At 41.0% G+C, this 25,641-nt stretch overlaps 2 protein-coding genes across 5 annotated transcripts in view; both read right to left on the reverse strand.

Moving 5' to 3' along the window:
- The window catches only part of LOC130204876 (rab GTPase-activating protein 1), a 60,369-nt gene that overhangs the window by 16,573 nt on the left and 18,155 nt on the right, over positions 1-25,641 (reverse strand). For all 4 annotated transcript variants that reach the window (XM_056431845.1, XM_056431844.1, XM_056431843.1 and 1 more), the window contains 8 exons: positions 24,152-24,262; positions 23,078-23,144; positions 22,895-22,997; positions 22,197-22,366; positions 21,882-22,050; positions 20,806-20,899; positions 18,981-19,131; positions 898-1,011 (listed from right to left, as the gene is read on the reverse strand). In XM_056431845.1, coding sequence (XP_056287820.1) covers positions 898-1,011; positions 18,981-19,131; positions 20,806-20,899; positions 21,882-22,050; positions 22,197-22,366; positions 22,895-22,997; positions 23,078-23,144; positions 24,152-24,262 — 979 coding nt within the window. The remainder of the gene's footprint in view (positions 1-897; positions 1,012-18,980; positions 19,132-20,805; positions 20,900-21,881; positions 22,051-22,196; positions 22,367-22,894; positions 22,998-23,077; positions 23,145-24,151; positions 24,263-25,641) is intronic.
- Positions 5,442-11,803, reverse strand: LOC130204877 (probable G-protein coupled receptor 21). The gene has a single exon (XM_056431847.1). The coding sequence runs from the start codon at positions 10,933-10,935 to the stop codon at positions 9,739-9,741; it is 1,197 nt and encodes a 398-aa protein (XP_056287822.1). The 5' UTR covers positions 10,936-11,803; the 3' UTR covers positions 5,442-9,738.

Here is a 25,641-nt window from a genome sequence, read left to right on the forward strand (position 1 = left end):
GAATGAAAACAGTGAATAAACTCCAGCCAAACCGTTCATGTGGGACTATGAAGTGTAGGCTGAAACATTTACAGGATGCATCTCAGCTGTATGTGCGCGCGATCTCACGATCACACCATCTCATGAGAAAGAAAGCAGCGGCGCTTCACCATCACGCCAGTGTGAGGGTCAGCTGTGCAGCTGGAGTGATTATGTGAGAGTCGTTTGTGCATGTGTGTGTGTGTGTGTGTGTGTGTGTGTGTGTGTGTGTGTGTGTGTGTGTTCGATTAGAAACGTGTGCTGCATTTGTAGAGAGGCAGTGGCTGTCATGAACTCGCTGAACCACCTGGAAACAGAGCAACTGTTCAGTGCATTAATAAGCAGTTCCCTTTCGCTCTGGCAACTTTCCCTCCTGCTCTGAATACTTTGTTACGTGACTTCCTGTAAAGAAAGTCATTTACACAATAATTACGCTGTATAATTAGCGGTAGATGCGAATTCTCTTCCATGTGCAGAATGCTATAATTGGTTTGAGCAATGAACACTAGCGCTCACAAACATAACAATTGTTAGTTATTATAATTAAACCAGACAGAAGTTGTATTAATTAAGCCGTTCTTCACTGATGAATGGCGTTTGTAAGAAATCACATTTGTTTTAATGTTTACATAAACAATAAAAAATATTTTCAGACACATTTTGAGCTGCACTTGCGTATTGTATGGATTTGAACTCTGCAAATTCCTCAAGATACTTCCCGATGAATATTGCAAAGCAACTGCTTGAACAAAAACGTGCTGTATGTGATTCAGAGTGAACACCAGAGGAAGGGAATAGCTTTCTCCATTGATCCATTTTTTTCTTATATTTTATCTCCAAAATGCCCTTTGTTGATGTTGAACTGTAGTCTAACCCCACCTTGCAGATCTTGTAGAGGGAGTCTTGTCCATCTCCTCCGGTGTCTTTGAAGTAGTCGTGAGCCGGGAATGTCCTGTTAATGTCCCTGGTAATGGCACTGTCTTGAGGGCTCTCCTAATAATGAGACAAAAAGGTGAAAATAGTGCGTGAGGGAGAGGGAGATTCGGTCACACGAGCATCCACAAAGCAGTTTTATTAGACAGCCACCAGCAGCGGTCAGTGTCCCTCGGTATGTGGTGGCAACACGCTGCTGAGATTTACAGTACGGTCGAGATGAATGACTGGCAGCACAGAGTGTTTTCTTCCACAGTACAAACTGTCCATCTCTCCGTATCTTTCTCTGACCATGTAGTTCTATTTGTAGTCAATGTCATTCTTCGGTTGCCAAAGCTTACATACACTAATAATAGTTACTAATATAATGACACAGTTCTGACAAACTGCAACAAAACTAAATGAAAGGAAATCTGACCACAAACATCATGTAAAACAAACAGAGAAAATGTCAGAATGACATCAACAAGGAGTTCACATGATGACACCAGAAATACTGTTCTGTAAAAGCACCGGGCTGATGAGAGGCCGTTTGGCTTTTAGCGCCACACCTTCTACCAACAACACAATCAAATGGGTCAAAATGTACACACCAGAAAGGAAATATGAAAAAAGGAAAATAGCTATCAGCACTAAAACTATAGAGGGCAGGGGGGGTGTTTTGTACTTTTCCCCACAACAACTGGTGTGCTCTTCTTTGGGTGAGTGGTGCCTCAGGACAAGACGAAGAGTCTACCACCATGCGTACACTGACAACACCAACATGCTAATGCTAAGAAAGTGCAAGCTGGTTATCACTAAACACAAAGTGCAGATGGGCATCACAGGTATGTCGTTAGTTGTTCTGGCGATATGAAAAAAGCCTGAGTTATCATTACAATTCACCCATTTTTCCAAAATGACTTGATTATCCACCGAGAAACAGTTCATGGTCAGGACACACTGATGGAGGTAAAGAGGCGTGACCACAAAGCCAACTGCATACAGTACACAAACAAGACTGGGGCAACATGCTGGGGTATCCTTCCACTGTGATGACAGCCCCAGGGCACAACACAGGGGACATACACAACACACACACACACACACAGTAACTAGTCTACTAGCAAAGATTAATTACCTCTCATTTCATTATCGATGCTCAGTGTATTTGGAACTAAAAGCCTCTAAATAAGTAATGTTACTCCAAGACACCAGGCAATTACATGACGAATCAGATACCCATTTTAAGATATCTTCACAGTACTTGGCGCTAAAGTGGCTCTGAAGTTGACACTGCATGGTGTGTGATGGAGTACAAAGATGGGGCATCCAATTAACTTCGTAGGCAGAAAGCCGTTATTGCATTCTTTGTTTCGCCTGGTGCTGCGACCGTGCGTTCATACCATCAGTGAATAATGAGACAGCCGGCAAGAGCAACGAAAGGTTTCCGTTCGTCAGCAGTGAGAAACAATAATGCCTCACCAAGTTCACGTGAAAGGAGCAAATTAATGTGATCCTCCGTTGATCCATGTCGGAACATTTTCCACTCCACATTGGGATATTAGAAAGTACTCCTCGAGTTCTTCAGCATCCTGTGCCTTGCTCAATGGCAGTTTTGCAGGATTACATCAATTCCTCAAGGAGCTTCAAACCCCAACTGAGAAACCCATTCTGCTACAGCATGGCCAAAGAGGGTGCCAGTTTAAAAAATCCTTGAATTTAAATCAAACGTGTTCTCCTTGTAGCTAATTATACCTTCTTGTTCTCTCCGTTTCTGGACCTATTAGGTATTTCCCTCTCTTTTTTTCACAGGTTCTATTCCAGTTTCCACAGAGGAGGAAGATCAAACCAAAATAATTTAAGTATAAGAAAAAAATGCAGGAAGAAAGGAATACTAAAACAAAGCGAGGTAACCAACAACAGGGGGCTATTTTATAAATCCATTGCACAACTTCCACCACACCTGCAAGTCATACTCACTGTGTGTGTGAGTGAGTGTGTGCAGACAGATTAACGCGTGGAGGAAAGTTTGAGTTATGATTCTGTGAGTCGTTGTTTTATGGTTTTTATATGGAATTATACCAAACCAATAAAGCTCATCACATGATCTGAGATCTATGTTAAATATATATTTTTAAAACACCCAAATTTGTCCATTGCTTCTATGAGGATTCCTGCAACACTAACACAAGACTAATTTCTAAACGTATCTTTGTCATATATTACTGTAAACGGCTTTGGACTTTTGATCAAACAAAACAAGACATCCCCTAGGGCTCTGAGAGGTAGTGAGAGGCCTTTTTGTAAAATGTGTTGACATTTCATAGACCAAATGATTAATAAAAATATATAACTGGCTTAAGGGCTTCAGTAAACAGCACACCACCCGAGTTGAACTGAAAAGGTGAACACAAGCCCAAAAATCTTGATCTTGAAATTGGTATTGATGTATTTCAGAGCAAAAGGGGTGGAGCTTCTGCTACCAGCGTGAAGGGCGCATTACACACAGCTAGTCTCTCAGTGCATGATAAGGATCCATGTTTATACAAGCACTACTTAGCCATACTTATCTGAAGTGCTGAGAGCATATACAAAGGCCTTGGACATAATGGCCAATTAGCTTCCTTTCTGTCCGTCTGTCTCTTCAGTCAGAGTGAGGGTTGGAATGAGGGTAGCGTGAGAGGAGACAGAAAACACATCTACTGTCTCATGGTAGTGCACAACGTGTGAGAGCTGGTTCTAGCAATCAAGAGAGACAAAGAGAGAGAAGAGGCGGTAAAATGCTAAGGATAGTGCATCTCTATGGAAACGCATAAAGAAGACAGTGAAAGACAAAGGTGATGGCATGCATAGTGCTGTAGCATTAATTAATACTTGAGCACTTGATCCATAATCGTAATCTGCAAAGGGTTAGGCTGCTTTGCAAAGAGCTGGGCCTGTGGTCATCTTGGATAGAATAGATATTAATTAGCATTACGACTAGGATCAGGGGAAATGGATAGACGAGCTCAAAAAGATGCCTGCGATACCTTCACAAAGTTGTGGGAGTTACGCACTGTAAAGACTGCAGTGGTGATGTAACCTCACGGTGATGGCGATTCTGCAGCTGGAAGTCACAAGGAACTGCATATTAGGGAGCTTTAAAGCTGATGGCATATGTTTGAAGTTGACATCACTGAGCAAGCTTTCCTCCCCCTTTTTGCTTTGCTAAGCTAATCACTGCAGTCCATGTATGCTACTTTCAGTCAGGCATCACATCTTTGAGAAGGCCATTACATAGAAGGGGGAAACAACCAAAAACATACATCTTTTTAAAGTTTTTATTATTTTTATACCTCGTTCTTTTTTGTTTTTGGTGGACATTTTCAGTAAAATCTCTGCTGATCATTAATACTTATTTGTTTTCCAAACATTGTCTGCACAAACTTGTTTAATGGTAAAAGAATATGCCTTACATTAAAGTTGAAAACTGTAATAAGACGTTTTATGCCGAAAAATTCCAAGGCATTACTCCCGCTTTTGTCATTCAACGGCAACTCTGGTGACATGGAAACAGCAGCTTTTGTCTAAACTGTCCAAGCAAACACAAACTAATGTCAGTGACAAGTAACTGCCAGAGTAGCACTGTCGGGAAATCAAAGATCATCTTGAAACGGAATGGAAGAAACAAAACATTTTCTTTGCATGATCAAAGAATGAAAACAGTTCACTGAGGGGCGTATGTGTGTGTATATGTATATATATATATATATATATATATATGTGTGTGTGTAAAGCTAGGAATAAAGTACCGGAATCGGGCTTCCGTGGGAAGGCTGAGTAGCTAGCCTTCTATTGTTTATGTCCCTGATTTTCTCTGACTCAACACAATAGCTGACATGTCATTCTGTTATTCTTTCTCTGCTCCTAAAGGACTCCGAGATGCCAAGAGAAAACAGGGTGATACTTATCAAGCTCGATACAAACCTCACTACCCAACCCAAAACAACCCCGAGTGCTAAACTTATACAAATAAAATATATAACTGGATTCAGAATAAATAGTGAATGTGACAGTAACTTTAATGCTTTGTAAATAATTAGTAGAGCCACGACGGATGCTTTCATCACGAATAATCGTGTACTTCCTTTACTAACAAAGCAAATTATAAATAGTTAATATCAGTGTTTTTTCAGTCTTTTCTGAACAATAATGTGGAGTGGACAGAGCACATGCTCAAGCTAGCCGTAGCGCTGTTTCCTCACCTTAGCGCCATCCATCATTACACCTTAATCATCTGTCTCATGCCCTACTTTTTGTGTGCCGTGTGTGCCCTGGCAAGCAGCTTCAGCACAAAGAGAGCGGGCAAAATATGTAACTGATGAGGACCGAGATGACAGAGAGGAACATACTTTAGTGGTGAATACTTGATGACATGTCAGCTGCAGGAGGGGAGAGAAACCGATACAATAGATAGTTTCCACCATGCCTGTGTTCGTGGCATGGCAATTAGCACAAGGGCGTTTGAATACATTGAGATAACATTACATTTATTTGCGCAGTACAGATACACAACATGTACATGTTTGAATACCATATAGGCTTCTAGAATTCAGAGACTCACTTTTATGACAGCAATATCAAACATGTTTGGCCTTTTGCGTTTCCCATACATTCTCCAACTATAAAAGCATACATCTTTCAAAAACCTCATCACAAATTCCACACCCCCGATGTATGAAATTGGACAGTGTGTCCTGATCTATGCAGTGACATATATATGTACACAGTGGCTTCATTTTCTCAATCTGACATTTGCAGATGCCCCATTGTTGACTGAGCAATTTCCAGCATTCATTGTTGAGCCAATAGCCAACCAATATTCAGTTGGCGTAAAAATACTTTTGTATTTGGGTTTTTTCTGAACAGATAACAATATGTTCAGGATAAAAATATTCTACTCAAAATTAATTTGATGGATTATTTTAAATAAGGCCTCGATCACACTCATCATGGTCACGTGTTTTTGTATCTAAATAAAATCCAGATAGTTTCAAAAAAGTTAATATTGACATTGATCCTCATATACAGTATGCTACATAAGGACTATGCTTGTTCTCAAGACAGACTCACATATGGGTAGACCCAGTTCTGAAAGAGGCGATGCAACTAAAGCTGTTTGCCAAACGCATTCGATGCCAGAAGAGGAAGCAACAGCCACCTTCTGACGTTGGATAACTTGTAAAGGGCTTACAATTAAATTAAATGACATGTGCATCATATACAGACTCTGGAAACACACAGATGCCAGTAGCTAAGGAACCATTGCAAATTAGATATTGTCATACCGGAAAAAACCCTATCTGCAGATAGCCTTTAGGTTTGTAACATTTTTAGAGAAATGTTTTTCATAGAAAGCAGCATTTCACTCTTATTCACTTCCCTCTCTCATGGCAGGAGACTGCATTTAACCTCCAGGTAGATTTAAAAACCGGCCACCGTGTCCATATTCTCTTGTTCTTTCTAATCCTACCCAACATGACAGTGCACCTCGACACAACCACTACCAGAGTGTTACATTCAAAGTTATCTAGTAGAGAAAACAGTCAAGTAAAATATAATGCATCTTCATAGAGAATCATTTCAATAGGTAAGCATGCAATTCAATCGAATTAGAGTTCACAACTTTTCACAAGAGGACAGAAAAAAAGTAATTTTACAAAAACAAAATGTCTGTAGACACAAGCAGACATTCAATACGCCATGGCTGTACACGCCATGTCTGTAAACGTCATTTCTGAACTAAAGGTACACAGGAGCAATACTTGGCAATGCTTCACAGACTACAGCCACAATATATAAGACAACATGTGACTCTACTAACATTGTACATCCTACTCACAAATACAGTATAATCGAGGGACGTGATGTGCAGCTAACAAAGCAATAGATATATACATCTGTTAGCAACCTTGCTAGAACACCAATAACAGTCACATTCAGTGAATGGTTGCATCCTTATACACACACACTCATGCACACACAAACAAATAAATTAGAAGGCAAAAAATAACAGCTTTGAGTCATGTGTTTTACAGAAGAGAGGAACTATGATTGGAAATTAAGAATTGTTTAAAGTGTAGCTGAATTACCAGTGACATTTCTTAATTACAAACCAATGGGGCTCAGGTTACCGTGTACTGTGTGGAATCAAGGCGGATGTACAGATCCAGTCTGTGCTGTTACCTCTAAAAACAGTCGTGGGTCTATGAATTAAGCCCTCCAGAAATGTAAGGAAAATACTTTCCCCAACAATTCATGTTCAATTGTATATCAAGGCAAATATATATAAATCACTATATACTGAGAAACAGTCATATTCACGGACACAGGGCATCACTGTGCCAATACACCTACACCAACTTTGTGTGAAACCCATTCGCATTTTGCTAAAAGCATCTTATATTAGATCTTTTCTTTTTTTACATCATAATCTAAGAATGTCCATTTAACTTTCTTTGGTAGATTAGACAAACATACATAAAGTTAGATTATCTGCACCTAAATAAACTGACAAATTTTGTTCAAAATAGTGATAATGGCTCACACTGTTTACTTGGATTCATTTACGTTTATTATTGTTCTTGATAAATATGTATTAAATAACAAGTTAAGAGTGAAAAGAACCCACACCACTACTCATGAGGACAAGTGGACAACACATGCTTGCACAAAGATGCCCACATACACACTCAAGCGACTGAACCTCAGGGGTCAGTCTTCTTCTTGGTGCTGTATAGAGGTTAGAGTTTAACCAGAGGGGCTGTTTGTCTGCTCTGTTTACTTTTGATCCACCTGTGTTGGTGTGTGTGTGTACACACACACACACCAACACAGGTGGACTAGTGTGTGTGTGTGTGTGTGTGTGTGTGTGTGTGTACACACACACACACACACACACACACTAGTCCCTGAATGCAGGCACACTAATGCAGTCACAACACAATACTGAGTACTGCTCCGACATTTGGTTAAGAGCAGCTGAGCAATATCTAAAAAGAACATCAAACAAAACAGAGCAGCCAGATTAGTTGTTCATTGTTCCTTCTGTGCCAATGTGTGGGTTGCATACACAGTTATCATGGCTAAATGTGGAAGCTAAATTAAAGTCTAGTCCATTGTTGTTTATGCAAAATGTTCTGAAACTTATTCTGCTTTGAAATATGCTCCCCACCACATCAGACCAAAAGTAGAGTTTCTTTGATAAAGTCACTTAAACAAATGACTCATGTAGATGTTATTTTGGTTTGTTTTAGAGTCTTTTTGATTATAATCCATTTCGTTTTAGTATTATTAGTGACCAGTGCATTTCCATTGTAAGCCACCATTGTTTATTGTTTTATAAGCAGAGCGGTTTCACTAATATCCTGATCCTGACATGTGGCTTGTTTAGTAATTTCTTGTTTTACTGACAGTTGGATTTTAAATTGTTTTTATTGTTAACGATGTTTTTGTGTAACCCAGGAAGACAAGCGACCTGTTTGTGGAAGATAATGAGCTTCCAAATAAAGAATACATAAAATATAAAACACCTAGGTTTGTAACCCGGTAATTATTCACAAGAATATGCAATTATGAAATCTCCACAATTGATATTTTAAGACTGCTCATTAGACTATTCCCCTCAGCCAATCCCAAAGACAAGGGGTCAGGATCACAGTTCATTCTTTTAAGAGCTTAGCATTTTTCTTTTATCAATGATATACTAACAATCAAGTGTAAAATAAGTTTAGAAATACACAATTTCTTGGTCTTGCTTTACCGTGGACAGATATCAAATACATTTAGTTTATACAACAAAAGAAAAAGTGCAATGAGACAGACGAGATTTGAAAATGTGCTTTTTGTTAAGTTAACAGACGTACAACCAAGATTGGCAGCATCTCATATTCTATACACCAATCAGCACTTAAATACACACCATCAATCAGAAAGAAAAAAATAATAAAACAATCTGAATGTAAAAGTTGATGAATAGATGTCTTGATGCTGACGAAGCATAATCAGTTTAGTCAATGCAAACAACCTACAACATTAAATGGACTGGGTCTAAACCTCCACAATTTCTTTCCATTCATTTTTAACTGACTAAGCTCAATCCATCAGTCAACAACAAGAGGCACAACAAATACACAACACACAAACGCACTGTTCACTGTATTCAGATACTGAGCAAGAAAAAAAGATATTTAGAAGAACTTGCTTTTGGCATTTCACCCCAGCGCCACATGACTAACACAACTTTAGTTCAGTTTGAAACTGTCCCGATCATCTGGCAACAAAGGTCACACTGTTTATCGTTCAGCTTTTCAGAACACTTTCCTTGTAATGTTTTGTTGTTTTGGCAAAATAAGTTAAGGATTCACATCCCACTAAAGAAAACGTAAAGACGCAAATGTCCAACCACAAAAGAGGTCATTCCTCCGGTGGTTATCGGACACTTTTTTCTTCCTTTCCGACAAGGAAGTATGCTGGGTTTTCTTGACCATTTTAAAATGCCTTGCAAGGCCATTTATGCCTTTCCTCATTCAGTGCTTTTCTCTGGACTCCTTTCCTCCGTCTTTGCCAGCTGTGGAGTTTGCCGAGATGACGCCTGTGTAACCTCCAAGTGTGACATAAACAGCAGTGGCAGATCGTCGCCTCCTTCGACCTCTTGACCGCACATTGAAGCTTGAAAGAGGACACAGCTTACAGCAATCACATCTGGCATCTTTCAACAAGTTCAAATGCTCATTTGGCAGAAGGGTTTCTTCTTCTTCGTGTGCTCTACACATGACATGTTGTGCCAATTCCCATTTCCCTATGACTGAATCCATACCCCGGTCCTCCACATCCTTTTTCAACAGAACCAACGAAAGCCTTTTTGGTGCTCTGGACCCCAAAGCCACTGCCACTGCGCTGTACGCAGAAGGAGCAGAGGCGTTTGAGACCTTTCCTGAAGGCAGAGTTGGAGAGGCTGTAGATGAGACAGTTACAGAAGCTGTTGCTGATGGCAAGCCATGTCGTTAGGAATGAGGCTGCAGGGTGGTGGTAGATCCCACCACTCTCCAACAGGAAGTAGAGGATGTAGGGCAACCAGAGGATGTAAAACACGCTCGTAATGCGGAACAGTACCATAGCGTAACGCTTGTCTGGGTATGTTGATGTGGGCTGCTGATACGGTGGTTGGGACAACGGCCCTCGCTCCACTGCACTGTCCTTGACAGCAGTTCCCACGGTCAAGCCCGGGCCCTGCAACTGTTGGGGCCGGTACCGTGCGTGGCGCTCGCTGATCTCCCGGTTGTGCTGCCTGCAGATCTTGAAGATTTGGACGTAGGTGAAGCAAACTGTGAGGGCGGCTGGGGCGTAGAGCAGCGCAACTATGAAGGCTGTGAACGCCGGACGAGTCCTCCACTCAACCGCGCACCACTCCACCACATCCCCGTGGTAACCAGGTTTCCCCCACCCAAGAAAAGATGGGAGGAACACCAGAGCAGAGTACAACCATATGAGAACGATGCAGCATCGCACTCGACAAGGTGTCACCGAGGAGGCATAGGTCAGGGGTCGTGTGATGGCGATATAGCGGTCTACACTCACACACGCCAACGACACCATTGACACCGATTTCAAAACAGACACCATGTACCCGAACACCTGGCAGGAGAGTTTGGGGTCGAGACCTTGGAGGTGATGGAGGAGGGACAGGGAGGGGAACAGGCAGCTGACCCCCACCAGCAGGTCAGCGTATGCCATAGTCTGAATGAAAGCACTGGTGGTGTGCTGGCTTAGCAAGGGGGCACAGTGAAACACAACAATGACCACCAGGTTACCAGAAATAATGAGAACAGTGAGAAGACAAATGATAGAGACTTCAAGGAGGCAGGTGGTGAACATTTGGGAATAGCCTATCGCAAGTAGGCAGAAGGGAGCAGATGGGTCAGGAGAGCTCTGGTTCAGTGGATCCAGGGAGGAATTCATCATCGTGGGCAGGAATACGCGTCTCAGGGGCCCTTCAAGGGTCCGATGATCCAAAGAACGCACGATTTTGACAGGTAGCTGGTTGGTTCTGGAAGTAGCTGTACCGTTTCAGTCCAAACAAAAAGCTCCATGCTGCAGTTCCACGATGAGCCTGCTGCCATCTGCCATTTCAAATGCAGGAGGGATGGAACGGACCGAGAAAGGGGGGAAGCCCCCAGGGTTTATCGTCGGTGCAGGCAGCACACAAAAAGAAGACGTGTGTATTCCGTGTCGTCTTTCCAGTGAAGCAAACTTCCCAGCTGAAGGCACAACAAAAAAAAATCAAAAAAAAGAATGAATGAAATGTGACTTTGTTTAAAGGAATTCCAGTCCAATATATGCTTGAAATGTCTCCGCTCCCTATAAAGTCAACTATGTCTTCAACATCTGCTGCAGCTGCACAGAGCACAGACTGAAGCTCTCTTTTATCTGCCTATAGTCCACAGAGTCACAGCTTCCAGCAGAAAGACATTACTGTGTACATGAAATGCGGGAAGGAGACATTAAGTGTTAAACCTCTTTTTTCCCCCCTGCCCTCCTGCTTCTCTCTTCCGTTTCTTCTTCTTTTTCCTCTCGTTTCTTGCCTCTCTTCACCACTCCAACGTCCGCTTGCTCGTGTCTCAGCTTCTGTCTGGTCCTTCGCAGTAAGATCACAGCAGACTGCCGTGAGCGGAGAGGATGAAGGCAGTGCGCAGTTGTGACAGATATTTAAAACACGTATCCACACACACACAAACAAACACACACATACAATCACACCTCAGCTGTTATTTCTATACAGAGGAGCAGCAACTATGTCTGGACTGGAAATGAGGTAGGCAGGCATACCGATGCTGAGAGAAACACCCCGTGTTCATTTATCCTCCTTTGCTGTCTCGCTGTCTCTCTCACTCTCTCTGCTCCTCACTCTACAGAAACAGTGGCATTGAGACCCCTCCCCTTCCCCGTGGCTCCAACCAATGATAAACTGTTAGGGCACAAGGCTTGCCTCCTTCCCCCACCTTCTCACCCTTTCCTGTTGTTTTTTTTATGGCAGGGTTTCTCGAATGCAAACACACTCTTTCACACTGTTTAAATGAGTAACATTCAGTATTCAGTGTTTCTTTGACCGTCCACATTGCTGCAGCCGCTCACCTCATTTCCAAAAGACAGGGCATTTTGAGCAGTGCGAATGGACATTGTCTTCTACGGTGCAGTAAAGGAAACATTATTGTATTTGCTTGCAGGAAGACACACACTGCATGCCTGGGTGCAGTTCACAGGAACTAATTGTGTTATTAATCTAATTGTACACCAAGGACATACAGTTCACAGACAGCGGGTCGCCCTACAGCGCTGTGCATCTTGTTATGTTAACTTCCTTACATACAGTATTCGCTTAATGCTGCACAAAGGTTATATAATCTCGTGTGTGCAGGTTTAAATTCTGCTTTGGTAACTATAAAGCATAGAGTGGGACGGTTCAAATTCTTGTTATTTAAAAAATAGTCTTTTTACTTCTTTTGAAAGAAAGAAACCATTAAGTTGAATGTGTTTTGTTTTCTCTACATGTTTGTTAAGGAAACCATTATTATCTTTTCACTGGCTCTACTTTGCTCACGTTTATATTTGCAAACTATTAATAAACAGCAGCAACATAAAAGCTTGAGAGACTGAGAGACAGATTTAAACACATGGAAGCACAGCGCATGTAATTTAATTTGCGCACACAGCCCGCGTGTAATTACCAGCTGATTCACTAACGCATCAAGTAATTAAGCAATTAGTTACTCGGCCCGCCTTCGAGGCGCAAACTCCAAGTGAAGGAGACCCTGAAAGTCTCAATCCCATGGTCCAGCAAGTTAAGAGATGAAATTCAAAAAGTTAGGAGATGCCAAAATATTTCTTTTAATCCAACTGAGAAGTTAATCGCTTTAAAATATATCCATAGAACGGTTATATAGCAGAACGAACCTCTAACAAAAGAAAGTGATGAAAATACATTCAAACGATGTGCAATATAAATATGCTATTGCTATAGTGCATTAGTCGATTTAAAGTTTAATAAACTCACAACCGCAACAAAGTGAATTTATTATTAATACCGGGATGAAAATTCCCTTCACTATGCCTTAAATAGGTTGAAATAACATCACACTCAAGCAGGGCACACAGAGAACTCAGCACTCGTGCCTTATTCAACGTAAACCTGAAACAATGGTACTTATGTATCATTACACAAATGGCCTGCTTTCCCCGAGGGTCTTTTCAGATATTTAAGAGTGTTTTTGTTGTTTTCTGCTAAACTTTGCAACTCCATGCGTCTCTTAAAGAGAGAGAGAGAGAGAGAGAGACTACAACTGTGTGGACGCTTCACTTCACGCGATAAATTGCAACGACTTCTCACAAAAGTATTCTGAGAATTAGTTATTACCTAATGGTTGTAACAGATTCAATGTACGTGTGCGTGTGTGTGAGCAAAGCATAAGCAAGGTCCTTTGTGAGATTATATGGATTCTTTTTCCCTTCACACACTGTTCTCATTCGAACAGTAACTTTGCTTATGTTTTGTGTGTGTCCATTTGATCCGAGAGCCCTGAGCAGAGATGCACCCGCTCCTGACTTTGCATGCATCCGCAGATGCTATATTCAGGTAGCATGACCTCATCAGACATCTTTTAATCTCCCTCACGGCAACATCAACAGAAAGCTTGTTATTGTCGGGCTCTAATGAACTCAGTTGAACGCTTTTTTCCTTCAATGTTCTTCAATCCGGTTATCCCTAGCAAGTCTCCCTCAGCCCTGCTGAATTTGTGCTGGAATAATCAACAACGCAGATATATTTAGAACATATGATGTGCCGATTCCATTTAATTACTCAACATCCTGTACTAAATTTAAAACTCCAGTGGGCGTTAATCACCATCATAGTTGGTGCTGCTACATCCTCATCCTAATGGCTTTCTGAAGACTGCAGTGTGTCCCGTGCAGGGCAATTTGGTGTAGCATGATGGCGATAAACACAAGCCTGCAGCTTTCTCCCCCGCAACCCAGACACACTCCTGTGCTTTCACGCACCCCCTCTGCCCACCACACGAGGAGCTAAAAATAGATGACAGTAAAATGAAAAGGAGACTAGGATGAGGGAGGGACTCAAAGATAACACCGCGCTCATCAACGCTGATAGGAGATGGAGGAAAGACCGACAGACAATATTGCAAGAACAAAGGGGAGTTGTGAGAATGAGGAAGAGGAAAGAGATGTACCGTCACCTGGTTTCCAGGCTGAGCACAACACCCAGCTGGTGGCTCATAATCCTGATAATTCTGTTCTGTTTTTATATAATCTAGTGCTGTGCCAGTTCAAAACAAGCCTGCTCAGAAAGCGCTGAATGGCCTTTGGTGCTGCTGCTTGCAGCTTTCTTGATGTCATGCTCGTACAAACCACTTCACAACTGCGCTTCCTTTGGTCCGGAGCAATACACGTGCCGTGACATAGTCGCGTCAAACATTTAAGTTGCGGCTTCTGAAAGGTCAGATATAACTGTGAAATACCCTCTGGTTCACAGGAATAACACCAGGGGCAGACTTTACCGTCAGGCAAGGTAGGCAACGGTCTTGGGTCCCAAATAAAAAGGCCCCTAGATTACTTACAAAAGGCCTCCAAAGCACAAACAAATGTGCAATTCAACTGTATGATATGTGCTGTATACATTTACCCGACAGCGAAAAGTTACTGGTTATGTTGAAGAACCGGATTAGAATATAATGCTTCATTATTCATGAAACTTTCTAGCATACTATCAAAATTCAAAGCTTCACCCAACAGTCATTAAGAACACTGTGCTATTATTAACTGATAGTTTTAAGTTAGAATGTTTTTTTGAGTTGCACTCTTCTTTTACCACTGCCAATACCAACATTCCCAGTAAGACAAAAAGGTGAAAACGGTGTTTGCGTTGAGCCCTTAAATCACGACATCCGCCCCTGACAAACTTTGGCAAGTAAATTAAAAAAAGCTTGTTCCTCTGACGACCACTGCGGGTGTAAAGTAGAGCACGGACTGAGTTAGTGGAGGTTTGTTGCAGGCGGTAACATTACTTGTGTTATAAGTTAGTATCAAAACTTACACGGAGGATATACAGTCCTCCACACAAGTAGTCACACTGAAATACACTCCGGTTCGACAAACTGGACTAAGTCCGCAGAGTCCTGAAGCTCCGCCCCCTCTGCTGAACAGACTCTAGCGGACTCAGCTCCCTTGCTGTCTAGTTAGATACAAAAATACTGTGCAAACTTTTGTACCTGCAGGATAAAAGAAAAACTAAAATAACTGATCCACGGATGTCCTATCTGAGGTTTTCAACCAACTTAGAATTGTCTTGTAGGAATAGAAATAATATCAACTTTATTTATATAGTACCTTTAAAAACCGGATTTACAAAGTGCTCTACGAATTTAATATAATTTCTAAGACCTGGGCTATTAATAAACTATAATTAATATCTGAGACCCCAAAACATTTTCTTTGTAGTTGCTATGGTGAGCTTAGAGTACACACATACCAACATCAGGCAAGAGTGCTATGAGTTGTTACACAGTTATAACATCAATATAATATGACACAAGATTCCAGCTTGTTCCCAATCCAATGCAAAACAATATTCTTTCTTCTGGAATTAACTGCGTGTTTTCCAATTCGGGAAACTGGCTTAAAAAGTAGAATACTTCATTTCAGCTGAAGTCAGAACAACAATACACACCTAAACCTACGGGACAGAGACAGGCAGGCGCACCGTCACACAGAACAACCAAAAGAGCAGACACACGTTGGGTCAACAAGACAGCGGGAAAGAGGCAAGAAAACAGTGTGACAAAAAAAACACACAAATGAGCAAGCAGACAGAGAGAGAGGTGGAAACACAAGTTGACGGGCGCACACACAGGTCCAGGTAGAAGTCAGAGAGAGTCAGGCGTACGGAAACACAAACGATTATGAAGACGGACAGATAGACAGAGAGGGAGGCATACGGGTCATTATGTGGGTCAGACAGAGACAGGCAGGCAGACAGATAAATATGAGCGCTTGTTTTTGCTGTCCCCAGTAGGCTGGTGCAGCAGGTCTGTGTTCATCTGATCACATCATGTCTACACGACACACATCCATTGTGTGTGCTCAAATAGACACCGTAGGAGACGTTCGGCCTGTCTCCTTTCGGTAAAAGGTGGTTGAAGCACCTTTGAATATAATGCAGTAACACAAAAGTGTGACACACCACGATCAACCACACACACACAGAAGCTAACGAGAACCACAAAATCACGAGAGCATCGAATCAACAGCTCTCTGACACGGTCATGCAACTGTGCCAGTGTAAACTAGGAAACCAGAGTGTGAGTGTTAATGCGGTCAATATTTTACCCTCTCTTATAATAAACAGTCGTAAATGTGCACACACTGTGCAGGACCACATATCTCCAGCTAAATGTTTCCTCACCATCAGGCCTCTTAAGATTTTCTACTGGACCACGACGACATGATACTGATTATGAACTGGTAGTTCATCTCCACACCAGGTAATCAGTCAATTTGTATCGACTTACCTACTTGATCCGGTTGTGCTTTGTTTCTTTTACTGTACTATTAACATTAATATTGTTAAAACACACACTCCTTTGGCTTCTACCTTTCTTATTTGCCACCATCCCTCTCACTGCTGGCCCGTCCACAACAACGTTGTCAATGTGTTAACAGCCCACGATGCAAACAAGGTTTGGAACGGTGTTTTAACAGGATAACGTTACGTACAGCTCAATATTATATAAAGTAGTATCACCAAACAGCTTATAACATGAAAGAAAAATGACATTCATACACTGCGTCCATTGTTTTGATAGTTAAGCAACACTTAACTGGTAAGATAACAAAGTGTTGCATGCCATTATGTCACACTGTCTTTCTTGACCAGTTATTAGTTTGACAGATTTAGTACGTGACCTGCTTTTACTCAATATAAACTTACAAATGTAGTCTGATACTTCTGGTATTTAGCAGCAGGAACCCCCATATGGGAAACAGAATTAGAGCTCCATTGTGAGATAATAGGTTACATCAATGTCCTGTGTTCAGATATGTGGATGAACATGAAGTTCAGACGGGGTTGGGTACAAAAGGGGGCACTAGTTAGGACATGGTGTGCATACATTGTAATAAAGCACAAGGAGACACACACACAGGATGAATACAGAGTGCACACAAAACTAATTAGGAGCTGGCACATGAGTCTGGCATGTACACATTTTAAAATAGGAGCTGAAAAGGGAAGGAAGGAATTTCGTACATGAGAAGCTGTGTTTGAATTAGTTCCAGTAAAATTACCAACGTCAAAGTGAATTAAATGATTTCCTAATTAGCAAAAATAATCTTCAGAGGATTGTTTTTCGATACATTTCAATACTATTTTCAACATTTTAAAACGATTCTATTAGCAATGACTTGTGTTTCTTAGTTCTAGCAACATTTGTTTGTTTTTTTAAAACAATATTTAAAAATTGTAAAACTTACTTTGTGCACACCTCGTTGAATAAGATGCATCATCTTTCTGTCCTTTCCCAGTCGTGCTCAAAGGAGAATAATTAAAACACGCAAGTCATCTTTCAGACCCAGATAAAGCTGCACAGATTCTCCACACTTTTCTGGGTGTGTTTTTTGGCTGACTTACAAACCAGGAATACTTCAGTGCTTCTGTAATTAATTGCTTTCCAACCGTCTGTCCAACAACTATCAAGGACTAATATAGTGGCATTGTGATGCATTGTTGTTGTTGTCATGGATTGTTGGGTGAATGTTGAGATTCCATTCATGTCATTCAAGTTAACAGAAAACTGCACAGCTCCTCTCACATGCCAGAGATGTAAGGCAAAATAGGAAACGAGCAAAAGAAAAAGAAAGGGTGGAGAGCAGAGCAGAGAGGGAGAAAGGGCAAGACCAACATCTTGTCACCACCTGAGACCCAGCTAGCTGCCTGGGGATGTTGCCTTTACATAAGAACAGCGGGCAGAGCTGCAGCCGAGGAAAAATGACACAGACTAGCACACTGTTCTCAGTGCTAACCAACTCCAGCAGTGCCAAGTCACTTTCTTTGGATTCTAACATACATGGCTGCAAGAGCAGACCTACACATGCACGCCATCATTCTCCAATAAACTGAAAACCTAGCGGTTATTTATTAACATACATACAGGCCTGTAGAAAAGAGGCACATAAAAAGGCAAAAAAATACCCAAGCAACAATGAGAAAGCTATCGTTTAAAATTACCTTTTTCTGTTTACTGTTGCAGCTAAAAAACAAACAAAAAACAAAGCCAATCTCATAAAATAGGATTCCTTACTTTTGTTGTTACAAATACATTCTGTTTCTCCATCTAAGGTATTATTGCGTTATAAGAAGACATGGATTATTAGTTTTAACAGATCCATTAACACGCAACAAATGTGTTCTTGAAGAAAAGTGCAGAAACCTTTCACTTGCATAACACCCAGAGTAATCATCTGGCATGACCTACGGGGCGGCAGTGGTTAGCGTCACAAGTTTGAAGCACATGAGAAAGAAACTCATGAAACATGGCCATCAGTGGCCCCTGGAGTGTGCTTTCAGACAACTGTTGCCAAGGACAATAACAGTAACACATGTGCTCTGGCCAGCGCACAACAAAAGACAAACAAGAAACTAAATCAGTTTGAAATAAATGTGTTTCAGTTAAGAAATCTAATTAGAACCAAGTGTAAAAACCACAGAAACAAAACTGTTCCAGCGGAAAAAGAATCTCTTTTGGCGGCTTCAGCTTCGACAAAGATTTAGAAACCGTAGGTGAGAGGCGAAGTGCGCAGCTTGCGGATGCATCCTAAAATCAAGGGGAGCATGTGCAGGAGTTCTCCTTGTTGAAGGACATTTTGCACCATCAGCATTTGGGTATCATGGGACTTGATTTTAACATCTTCACAAAGACAATAGGTTTGTGCAGGCTTACCTTTGTAATGAGTGTGCGGTACTCTTCTACCTGGTGGTCATTGTTATGGCAGCCTGCCAGGAGCTGCCACACCTCCCCACGGAGAGCCTCGGGAATGCCACTGCGCACCAAAGCTGGCAGCTGCCTGGGACGCACTGACAAGTTCATATGCCTGAGAGAGGGGAGGAGAAGGGCAGTCACCCACGACGGTTCATCAAAAGACATACATTTCATGTCACCAGTTCCTGCATCTGCAATCTGTTTGGGCACACCGGTCCACAATATCTACAGAAAAAACATTGTTTCCTTTGGCTCTACATTGTGTCTCAAAGGACCATGATCGTCTCTAGAGTTAGGAGTTATATCATCTAATAGCACAAGTATACGGATTTATGGCCCCAGCAGTCTATCAAAAGATCCAGTCTCACTTACCACAAAGGATACAATCAATTAATCTAATCAGAACATAAAACATATGCTATTTTTGTACAGTACCCATGTAATTCTCAACTTTAAAACTCCACATTTTTCTCTGGCATTGGTACACTAGTTTTGCTTTATTTTTCCCCATGCATATTTTTAGCAGAATGGGAAAACAATAGACAATAGAAGACAATAAGCCAGTGAGAATTCTAGCAAACGGCACACAGAGGCAAATTGTAATGCTTTCCTTCCTTCCTCATCTTCACATTTAAATGTTAAAGCTGTTGGCAAAACATTCCGTCTCAGAGAGTGATTTACACCATATGCAGCATTTAATGACTCAGGTATCTTCCAGCCCACTGGTGAGTGACAGAAACAGTATTAGAGAGAAGGGGAAGGTGGAGGCACAGCTGTATCGACCCAACAACTATTGCCTGACTGGAGCAGACAGAAAGCCCTGAATCCCTAAAGGGTCTCTCACTTTTACCCCTTTCCTCGTACACCTCTCTCTACTTTCTGAATTTGTTTGGTTTATTTGTTCCCCAGTGTCAGGTTATGCAATACATGGCATTTTTTTATTGGGACAAAAGTATACTGTGTATGTTTCTGGGCGCATGTGTGTGTGTGTGTGTGTGTGTGTGTGTGTGTGTGTGTCGTAAGTAATACCAGGTCTGGTCCTTAGGGGTAAAAGATTGGAAAGGGCTTTCTGTGATGTGTTTGCTTTTGGTCCCTGAGCGTTGCATCCCACAATAACACACACTTCCACAATGACACACACTCCCACAATAACACACACTCCCTCGCCCACACACTAAATCAGCAATCGCTCGCACAAAGCCCAGTATTATGACCGGCCAGTCTCATGATTCCTTTCTTTTCGGAGGCATTTTATCATCAGATAAGTCAGACAAATACCTCCAACACAATTCATGTTTTAATGGTCGTGGCCCCATTTTGTATCGTCAAAAGACATTAACCCAAAATATAGCAGGCAGTAAAGAAAAAAACAGATACAGGGTTAAATAAATATTCTGTTTATGTATTGTACAAATTTAACCATTTCAATCTCCAGAAAAAGATACATGAGCATGGAGGGGGAAAAGAGGTGTGTGTGTGTGTGTATGTGTGTGTGTGAAGCTTAACTTAAAGCTAATTAAAGTCTGAGCAGTTTCAATTCAGTTAATCACAAGCTTTTGATTAAAAACAAATGCAGTAATGAAAGAGGGAAGCCATCTTAACAAGCTGCTTATGAAGAACTCCTGCCTACTGCTCTTTCTTTCACATGCAGTACATCCGCGAAACCCCACACACAAATATGACTTATTTGTGTGCGTGTGTGTGTGTGTGTGTGTACGCACAATCATTGCAACAGCAATAGCAATAGAAGCGGAATGACACATTTACCAAGAGAACAAAGTCTTACCACTTGGTTAACAAGTCCCCCCAGGTCTCCAGGATCTTCTCGGCACACTCCTTGGAAACATCACCTGACCCGCTGAGTAACGGCTCGTCATTATCTGGACACAGGTGTACAAACGCAAATTGAGATCCATTTTTGTTTATTTCCTTCTTACATGTTTAAATTTTCCCTTTAACTACTCTAAATTATATATAATTAACTAGCGCTGCTTATTGTTGGTCCCCCGATGGTGCCCTTGGACATGATACTATAGAACTTAACCTGCAGATGTCTAAATAATAAATATATTAGAATTAAATAAACAACAGGCATATCTAGATGTGGAATTGTATGATCTGAACAAATGATTAGGTTTTCTATTTTAACTATTTTTGGCATTTGTTAAAAAAATGTTGCTATCTTAATGTATTCTTGTATCAAACTATTCACAACAAGAAGAGAGGAGCGACCGATGGACATGCGGTCCAAAGAGTGAGATCACAGGCCCAATAGACAAAAGACTAAAAAACAGACCGATACAAAAAGTTTCTCAATTATGCTCTCAAATTGCTACCTCCCCACAGTCACACAAGACAAAAACACACACCACTGCAGCAAAGTATTATGCGTTGATGCAGTACAAACAGTTCTGCAACATAGTCTACGATCTCCCACGCTATTTATTCTATGTCTTGATCAACAACACAGGGTTATTATTATTATTGTGTTTTGAAAGTCCTGACCAAGGACACCACAATGCATTGCACGGTAAAACATTTATATTATGTTTCCAGTTGTGTTCTGCTTGAAGGTTGTTTGTGTCTGACGTGGTCAAGTACAACAAGTGGTTAAAAAAGGTCAAAAACATGTTCATATGACTGCTAGTCAGATTCCCTCAGTGGTTCTATGTGGACATGTTTGTGATGGAATCTTTTCATGTTTTCACATTTGCAAAAATTATTCCAGGAATGTATCAGGAATTAGATTTTTAATAACATATTTGCTATTCTTCTATATTGTGTGCCGTTAATAAAATAAGAATATCATCAAGAGGTGACTGAACAACAATCCTAATACAGGATTCATACACATTTCATTACCTTCCTCTTCATCATCCTCAGGTGGTGAAGGGGCCGTGGTACCAGTCCCGGTGGGCATTATGTCGGGACTAGCTGTGGTCTTCCGTTTCTCCCTCTCAGTCTCACTTTCCAAACTCACCACCTCATAAAGTGTGTCAGAGGCAGGATTCTTTCGCTCCTTACGCTCCATCTGAAATGAGAAAATCACAGTGTGTGTGAACAAACTGCTCGTGTTGCATCATTGTAGGTCACAGCTGATACGTGGTGTAATTCACAGAGACAACCGCTTACGATGATATGAAAACAGACGGACATTTGCGTCGTGACTTGACATACCTGTCGCAGTTTAAGGTAGAAGGTCTCGGTGTAGTTGCGCTTGCTGAAGGGCCAGAACAGCCGGTCATTTGGGGAGCAGACTCTGACCCTCGTCTCCAGCAGAAAACGGACCGGCTCCTCCACCTCTGTGATCACCAGGTCCACTGCTGTCGTCACGTACATGAATTTGTCTGGAAACCAAGAAAAGGGCTAAAATGTTGTCCACAGTGAGTGATTCCCTTTCATTGGCCATCTAGAATAAATACATATTGAAACCACACCCATTCAGGGTGGGGTTCAGGAACACTGGAGTTATATTGGTGGTTTGTAACGTACAGTGTATGGCACAAGGACGGAACAAAGGCCGTGCCTTAGTCATTTGGTTTTTCATGATACATTTTCCAGCTGTATTTATAGAGTGATCTGTTCAAACATTGTAATTCCTGCTTTATATGCAACATTCTTTCTCAGAGAAATGGCAATTATTCGAACAGTTTCCATGCCTAATAAGTGTAGCTATAATTAAACGGTAAATTGCTCCTTCACAGCTTGATTTGAGGAACCAGTGCAAAGGGAATTTCACACTTGGAAATGTGTCATAAATTAGTGTGAAAATATGTGTGAATAAACAAACCACAAACAAAATATGAACCGATGAAATAATAACTGTTGACAATCATTTGGTTGTATGTGAATTTTGACAGATTATTGGCTGTTACCTTTGGGCGTTTCCTCATTCACAGGCTGGAACTGAGGCGTGTTTGGGTTCCAACTTCCTGTGATGATGTAAGACTTCCCATCGGAACTCTTTCCCATCGACTCCTGGAGGGGCACAAGTTGGAGGAAGTTAGCAAACACACTCAAACACTCAGTGAGACACACACACGAAAACAGTCACCCACCAGGTCTAGCAGGTGCATGTCGCTGTTCTTCACATTTTTCCCCGGGCTGAGCAGGAGACCGAAACACCTGGAAAGGAGACACACATGAAAGCACACAGCACACATAAAAACAAATTAACATGCACAAGAGAGAGAAAAGTGAGATGAATAGGATTACATTTTTAAAAAATAAGAAAAAAAGGAAGAAACAGAGAAGGAGCGGGAAGTAGAACTATAAATCTCCCAATAGAGTAAAACCAGTTGGTAACCATCACAAGTTACCGCAAAAAGCTTCCTGGACTGATCCTCTAACACAGACCAGAACATGGAGAATATTAAACACAGCCCTTCAGTCCTCAAATTCTCAGTGTTCATCAAAGAATAACACACCACCGTGAACATTGAAGCCTGCTAGAAAAGGTGATGGAATGTTTACATTTCAACAGATTTATCAAACCATGGAAAATAGGGGGGCCTCAGAGAAAGACCCACATCCATCACCAACTTAATACTGTGCCGGAACACTTAAACCTCGACGCAGGCCGACACGCGGATGTAAAGATGTTCACCGGTGTGTGTTTATCAATTATAGCTGAGTGATGCCTTTCTTCGTGTTTTAAGCAGACACATCTCAACTAAAGCAAATGGAGAACAGTCTGACAGATACATGACAGATTCTCATTTTTTAATTTCGGAAAATGCCAGACTGACACAAACTAAGTTCTATGCTTCATTCATTTTGTTTTCTTTTGTACATTAATCTAGATTCATTATGCATACTTGTGTCATGTTTAGGGATACATATGTGGTCTAGGTTGATGTATTTCAGAATAAATCCTCTGAAAGTAGTTCCGTCTCCGTACCAGACGGTTTTCTTGCTTAATGAGAAGAAACCAAAAAAGAGCACGGAACAAAAGATGCGAGTGCGTTTTACAAACACTTTACTCAGTTTTCAGTGTTGCCCATCTCACTTAATGAAGTCTCATCACTGTAACACAACCAGTGCCTCTGAGGATGCTACTCTGAACCTATTCACAAGATGCATTGTGTGTGTGCATGAGAGTGTATGTGGTTTGTGTTGGTGCTTTATTTTACCTCTCAATAGCCAGTTCCTTATTGGAGGTCTGCAGGATGTAAATAAAAATTTTCTTGTCCATTCCTGCACGCAGCTTGAAACTCTGCTTGTCTTTGTCTTTTGCTACAGCACTGGATATGAAAAAACAAGAAAGGGTACCCACATTTTTAACAGATTATCAATAGAAAAAAACCGAGATGAATGTGCCAAAAACTTACAGTCGTGAGTTTGAAAGTGACACAGTGAGGCATATGTACCATCATACATTCAGACCTTATTTTAGAAAATAGACCTATGAAATTAAAGACTTTTTAAGCAATATTTGACCAAAGGCTTACATGTTGTTTAGTTTCAGCATTTTTCTAATTTTATTCAAACTAATACATGCAACTAGACCAATTAACTGTCTTACGAGTCAATCTATCAGCCAGTCCGACAGAAATTTAAGCCCATTGCTCATATTCTAAAAATACCCATTTTTCATAATAAGTGTGCATGAGAGCCATTTCCCAACACTGGGTTTTTTTCCCCGCTCGGTTTGAGACAGGAAGAGTAATCAATGTTCTCCAAACCGTCGCAGAAATAAATTCCTGAGGAAACCCTTAAGTACAATGTTTCTGAACATGAATCAATTTGAAATATATTGTAAACATTTGGAACCTGTGATAATTTCAGACAGTGCTCAAATCACTTGGGACTTGGTGTACCAGAATCCGTTTTATATATAACTATATTATTATAATTTGGTCCTAGTTTGGAACAAGATCATCTCACTGCAGATTAACAGACTTGTTTACAGCCTTATGAAGGAACAATGATTTTAATATATGACGATAGAAATGTACATGCAGTGTATAGACACTGATCATGGGTTTCATGTTTGTATTTTCACATGGAAATGATGCTTTCACACACAAACATGTGATGTGCTTGCATGCGAGAGCCGTTTGTTTGGAAGTCAGCTCACTAAAATAATCAACAGAGAGCTAATGAGGAGGAAATATGTGCTGGCTAAAAATAACCACAGGCATCATTTCTGTTTAGTTTATTTTCTAAGTAAGCGGAGTGTCTCGGGCTGTTTGTGAACACAAAGAAGTGTCTCAGTTAGATGGGGAAACTGAATGAAAAAAGGTCAAGGAAGGTTGGTTGAATAGAGCAGCTGCATGAATGTTCTGTTGTGTTCTCTTGTGTGAAACAGAGTGACTTTAATTTATGAGAGGGGTCAACATATTGGTCTACTGTGAAACTGTAATAATTTCACAGTTGTCGTTTAATTTATTTGACACATCGTTTTGCATACAAACCAATGAGAGGAGTGTTCTCCCCTCGCTGTTAGAGTGCACAAAAGTGTGCTGACTTTGAACTCATTTACAGCTCTTACGGGTGTTGTTGGAATGAAATAATAAGAATGCTCTTTTTAACGATGACGATGGTGAAGGTTTCTATACATTTTCCAATGTTTCAAAATGCAATACATTACTGGTTATACAAGACGATAAGTGCAGCTCTG

The sequence above is a fragment of the Pseudoliparis swirei genome, chromosome 15 (assembly GCF_029220125.1).
Source record: "Pseudoliparis swirei isolate HS2019 ecotype Mariana Trench chromosome 15, NWPU_hadal_v1, whole genome shotgun sequence".
Classification (NCBI taxonomy): Eukaryota; Metazoa; Chordata; class Actinopteri; order Perciformes; family Liparidae; genus Pseudoliparis; species Pseudoliparis swirei.

Bases quoted from the DNA above. Each gene is read 5' to 3' on its own strand.
- LOC130204877 (XM_056431847.1), bottom strand. From the start codon at position 10,935: ATGATGAATTCCTCCCTGGATCCACTGAACCAGAGCTCTCCTGACCCA.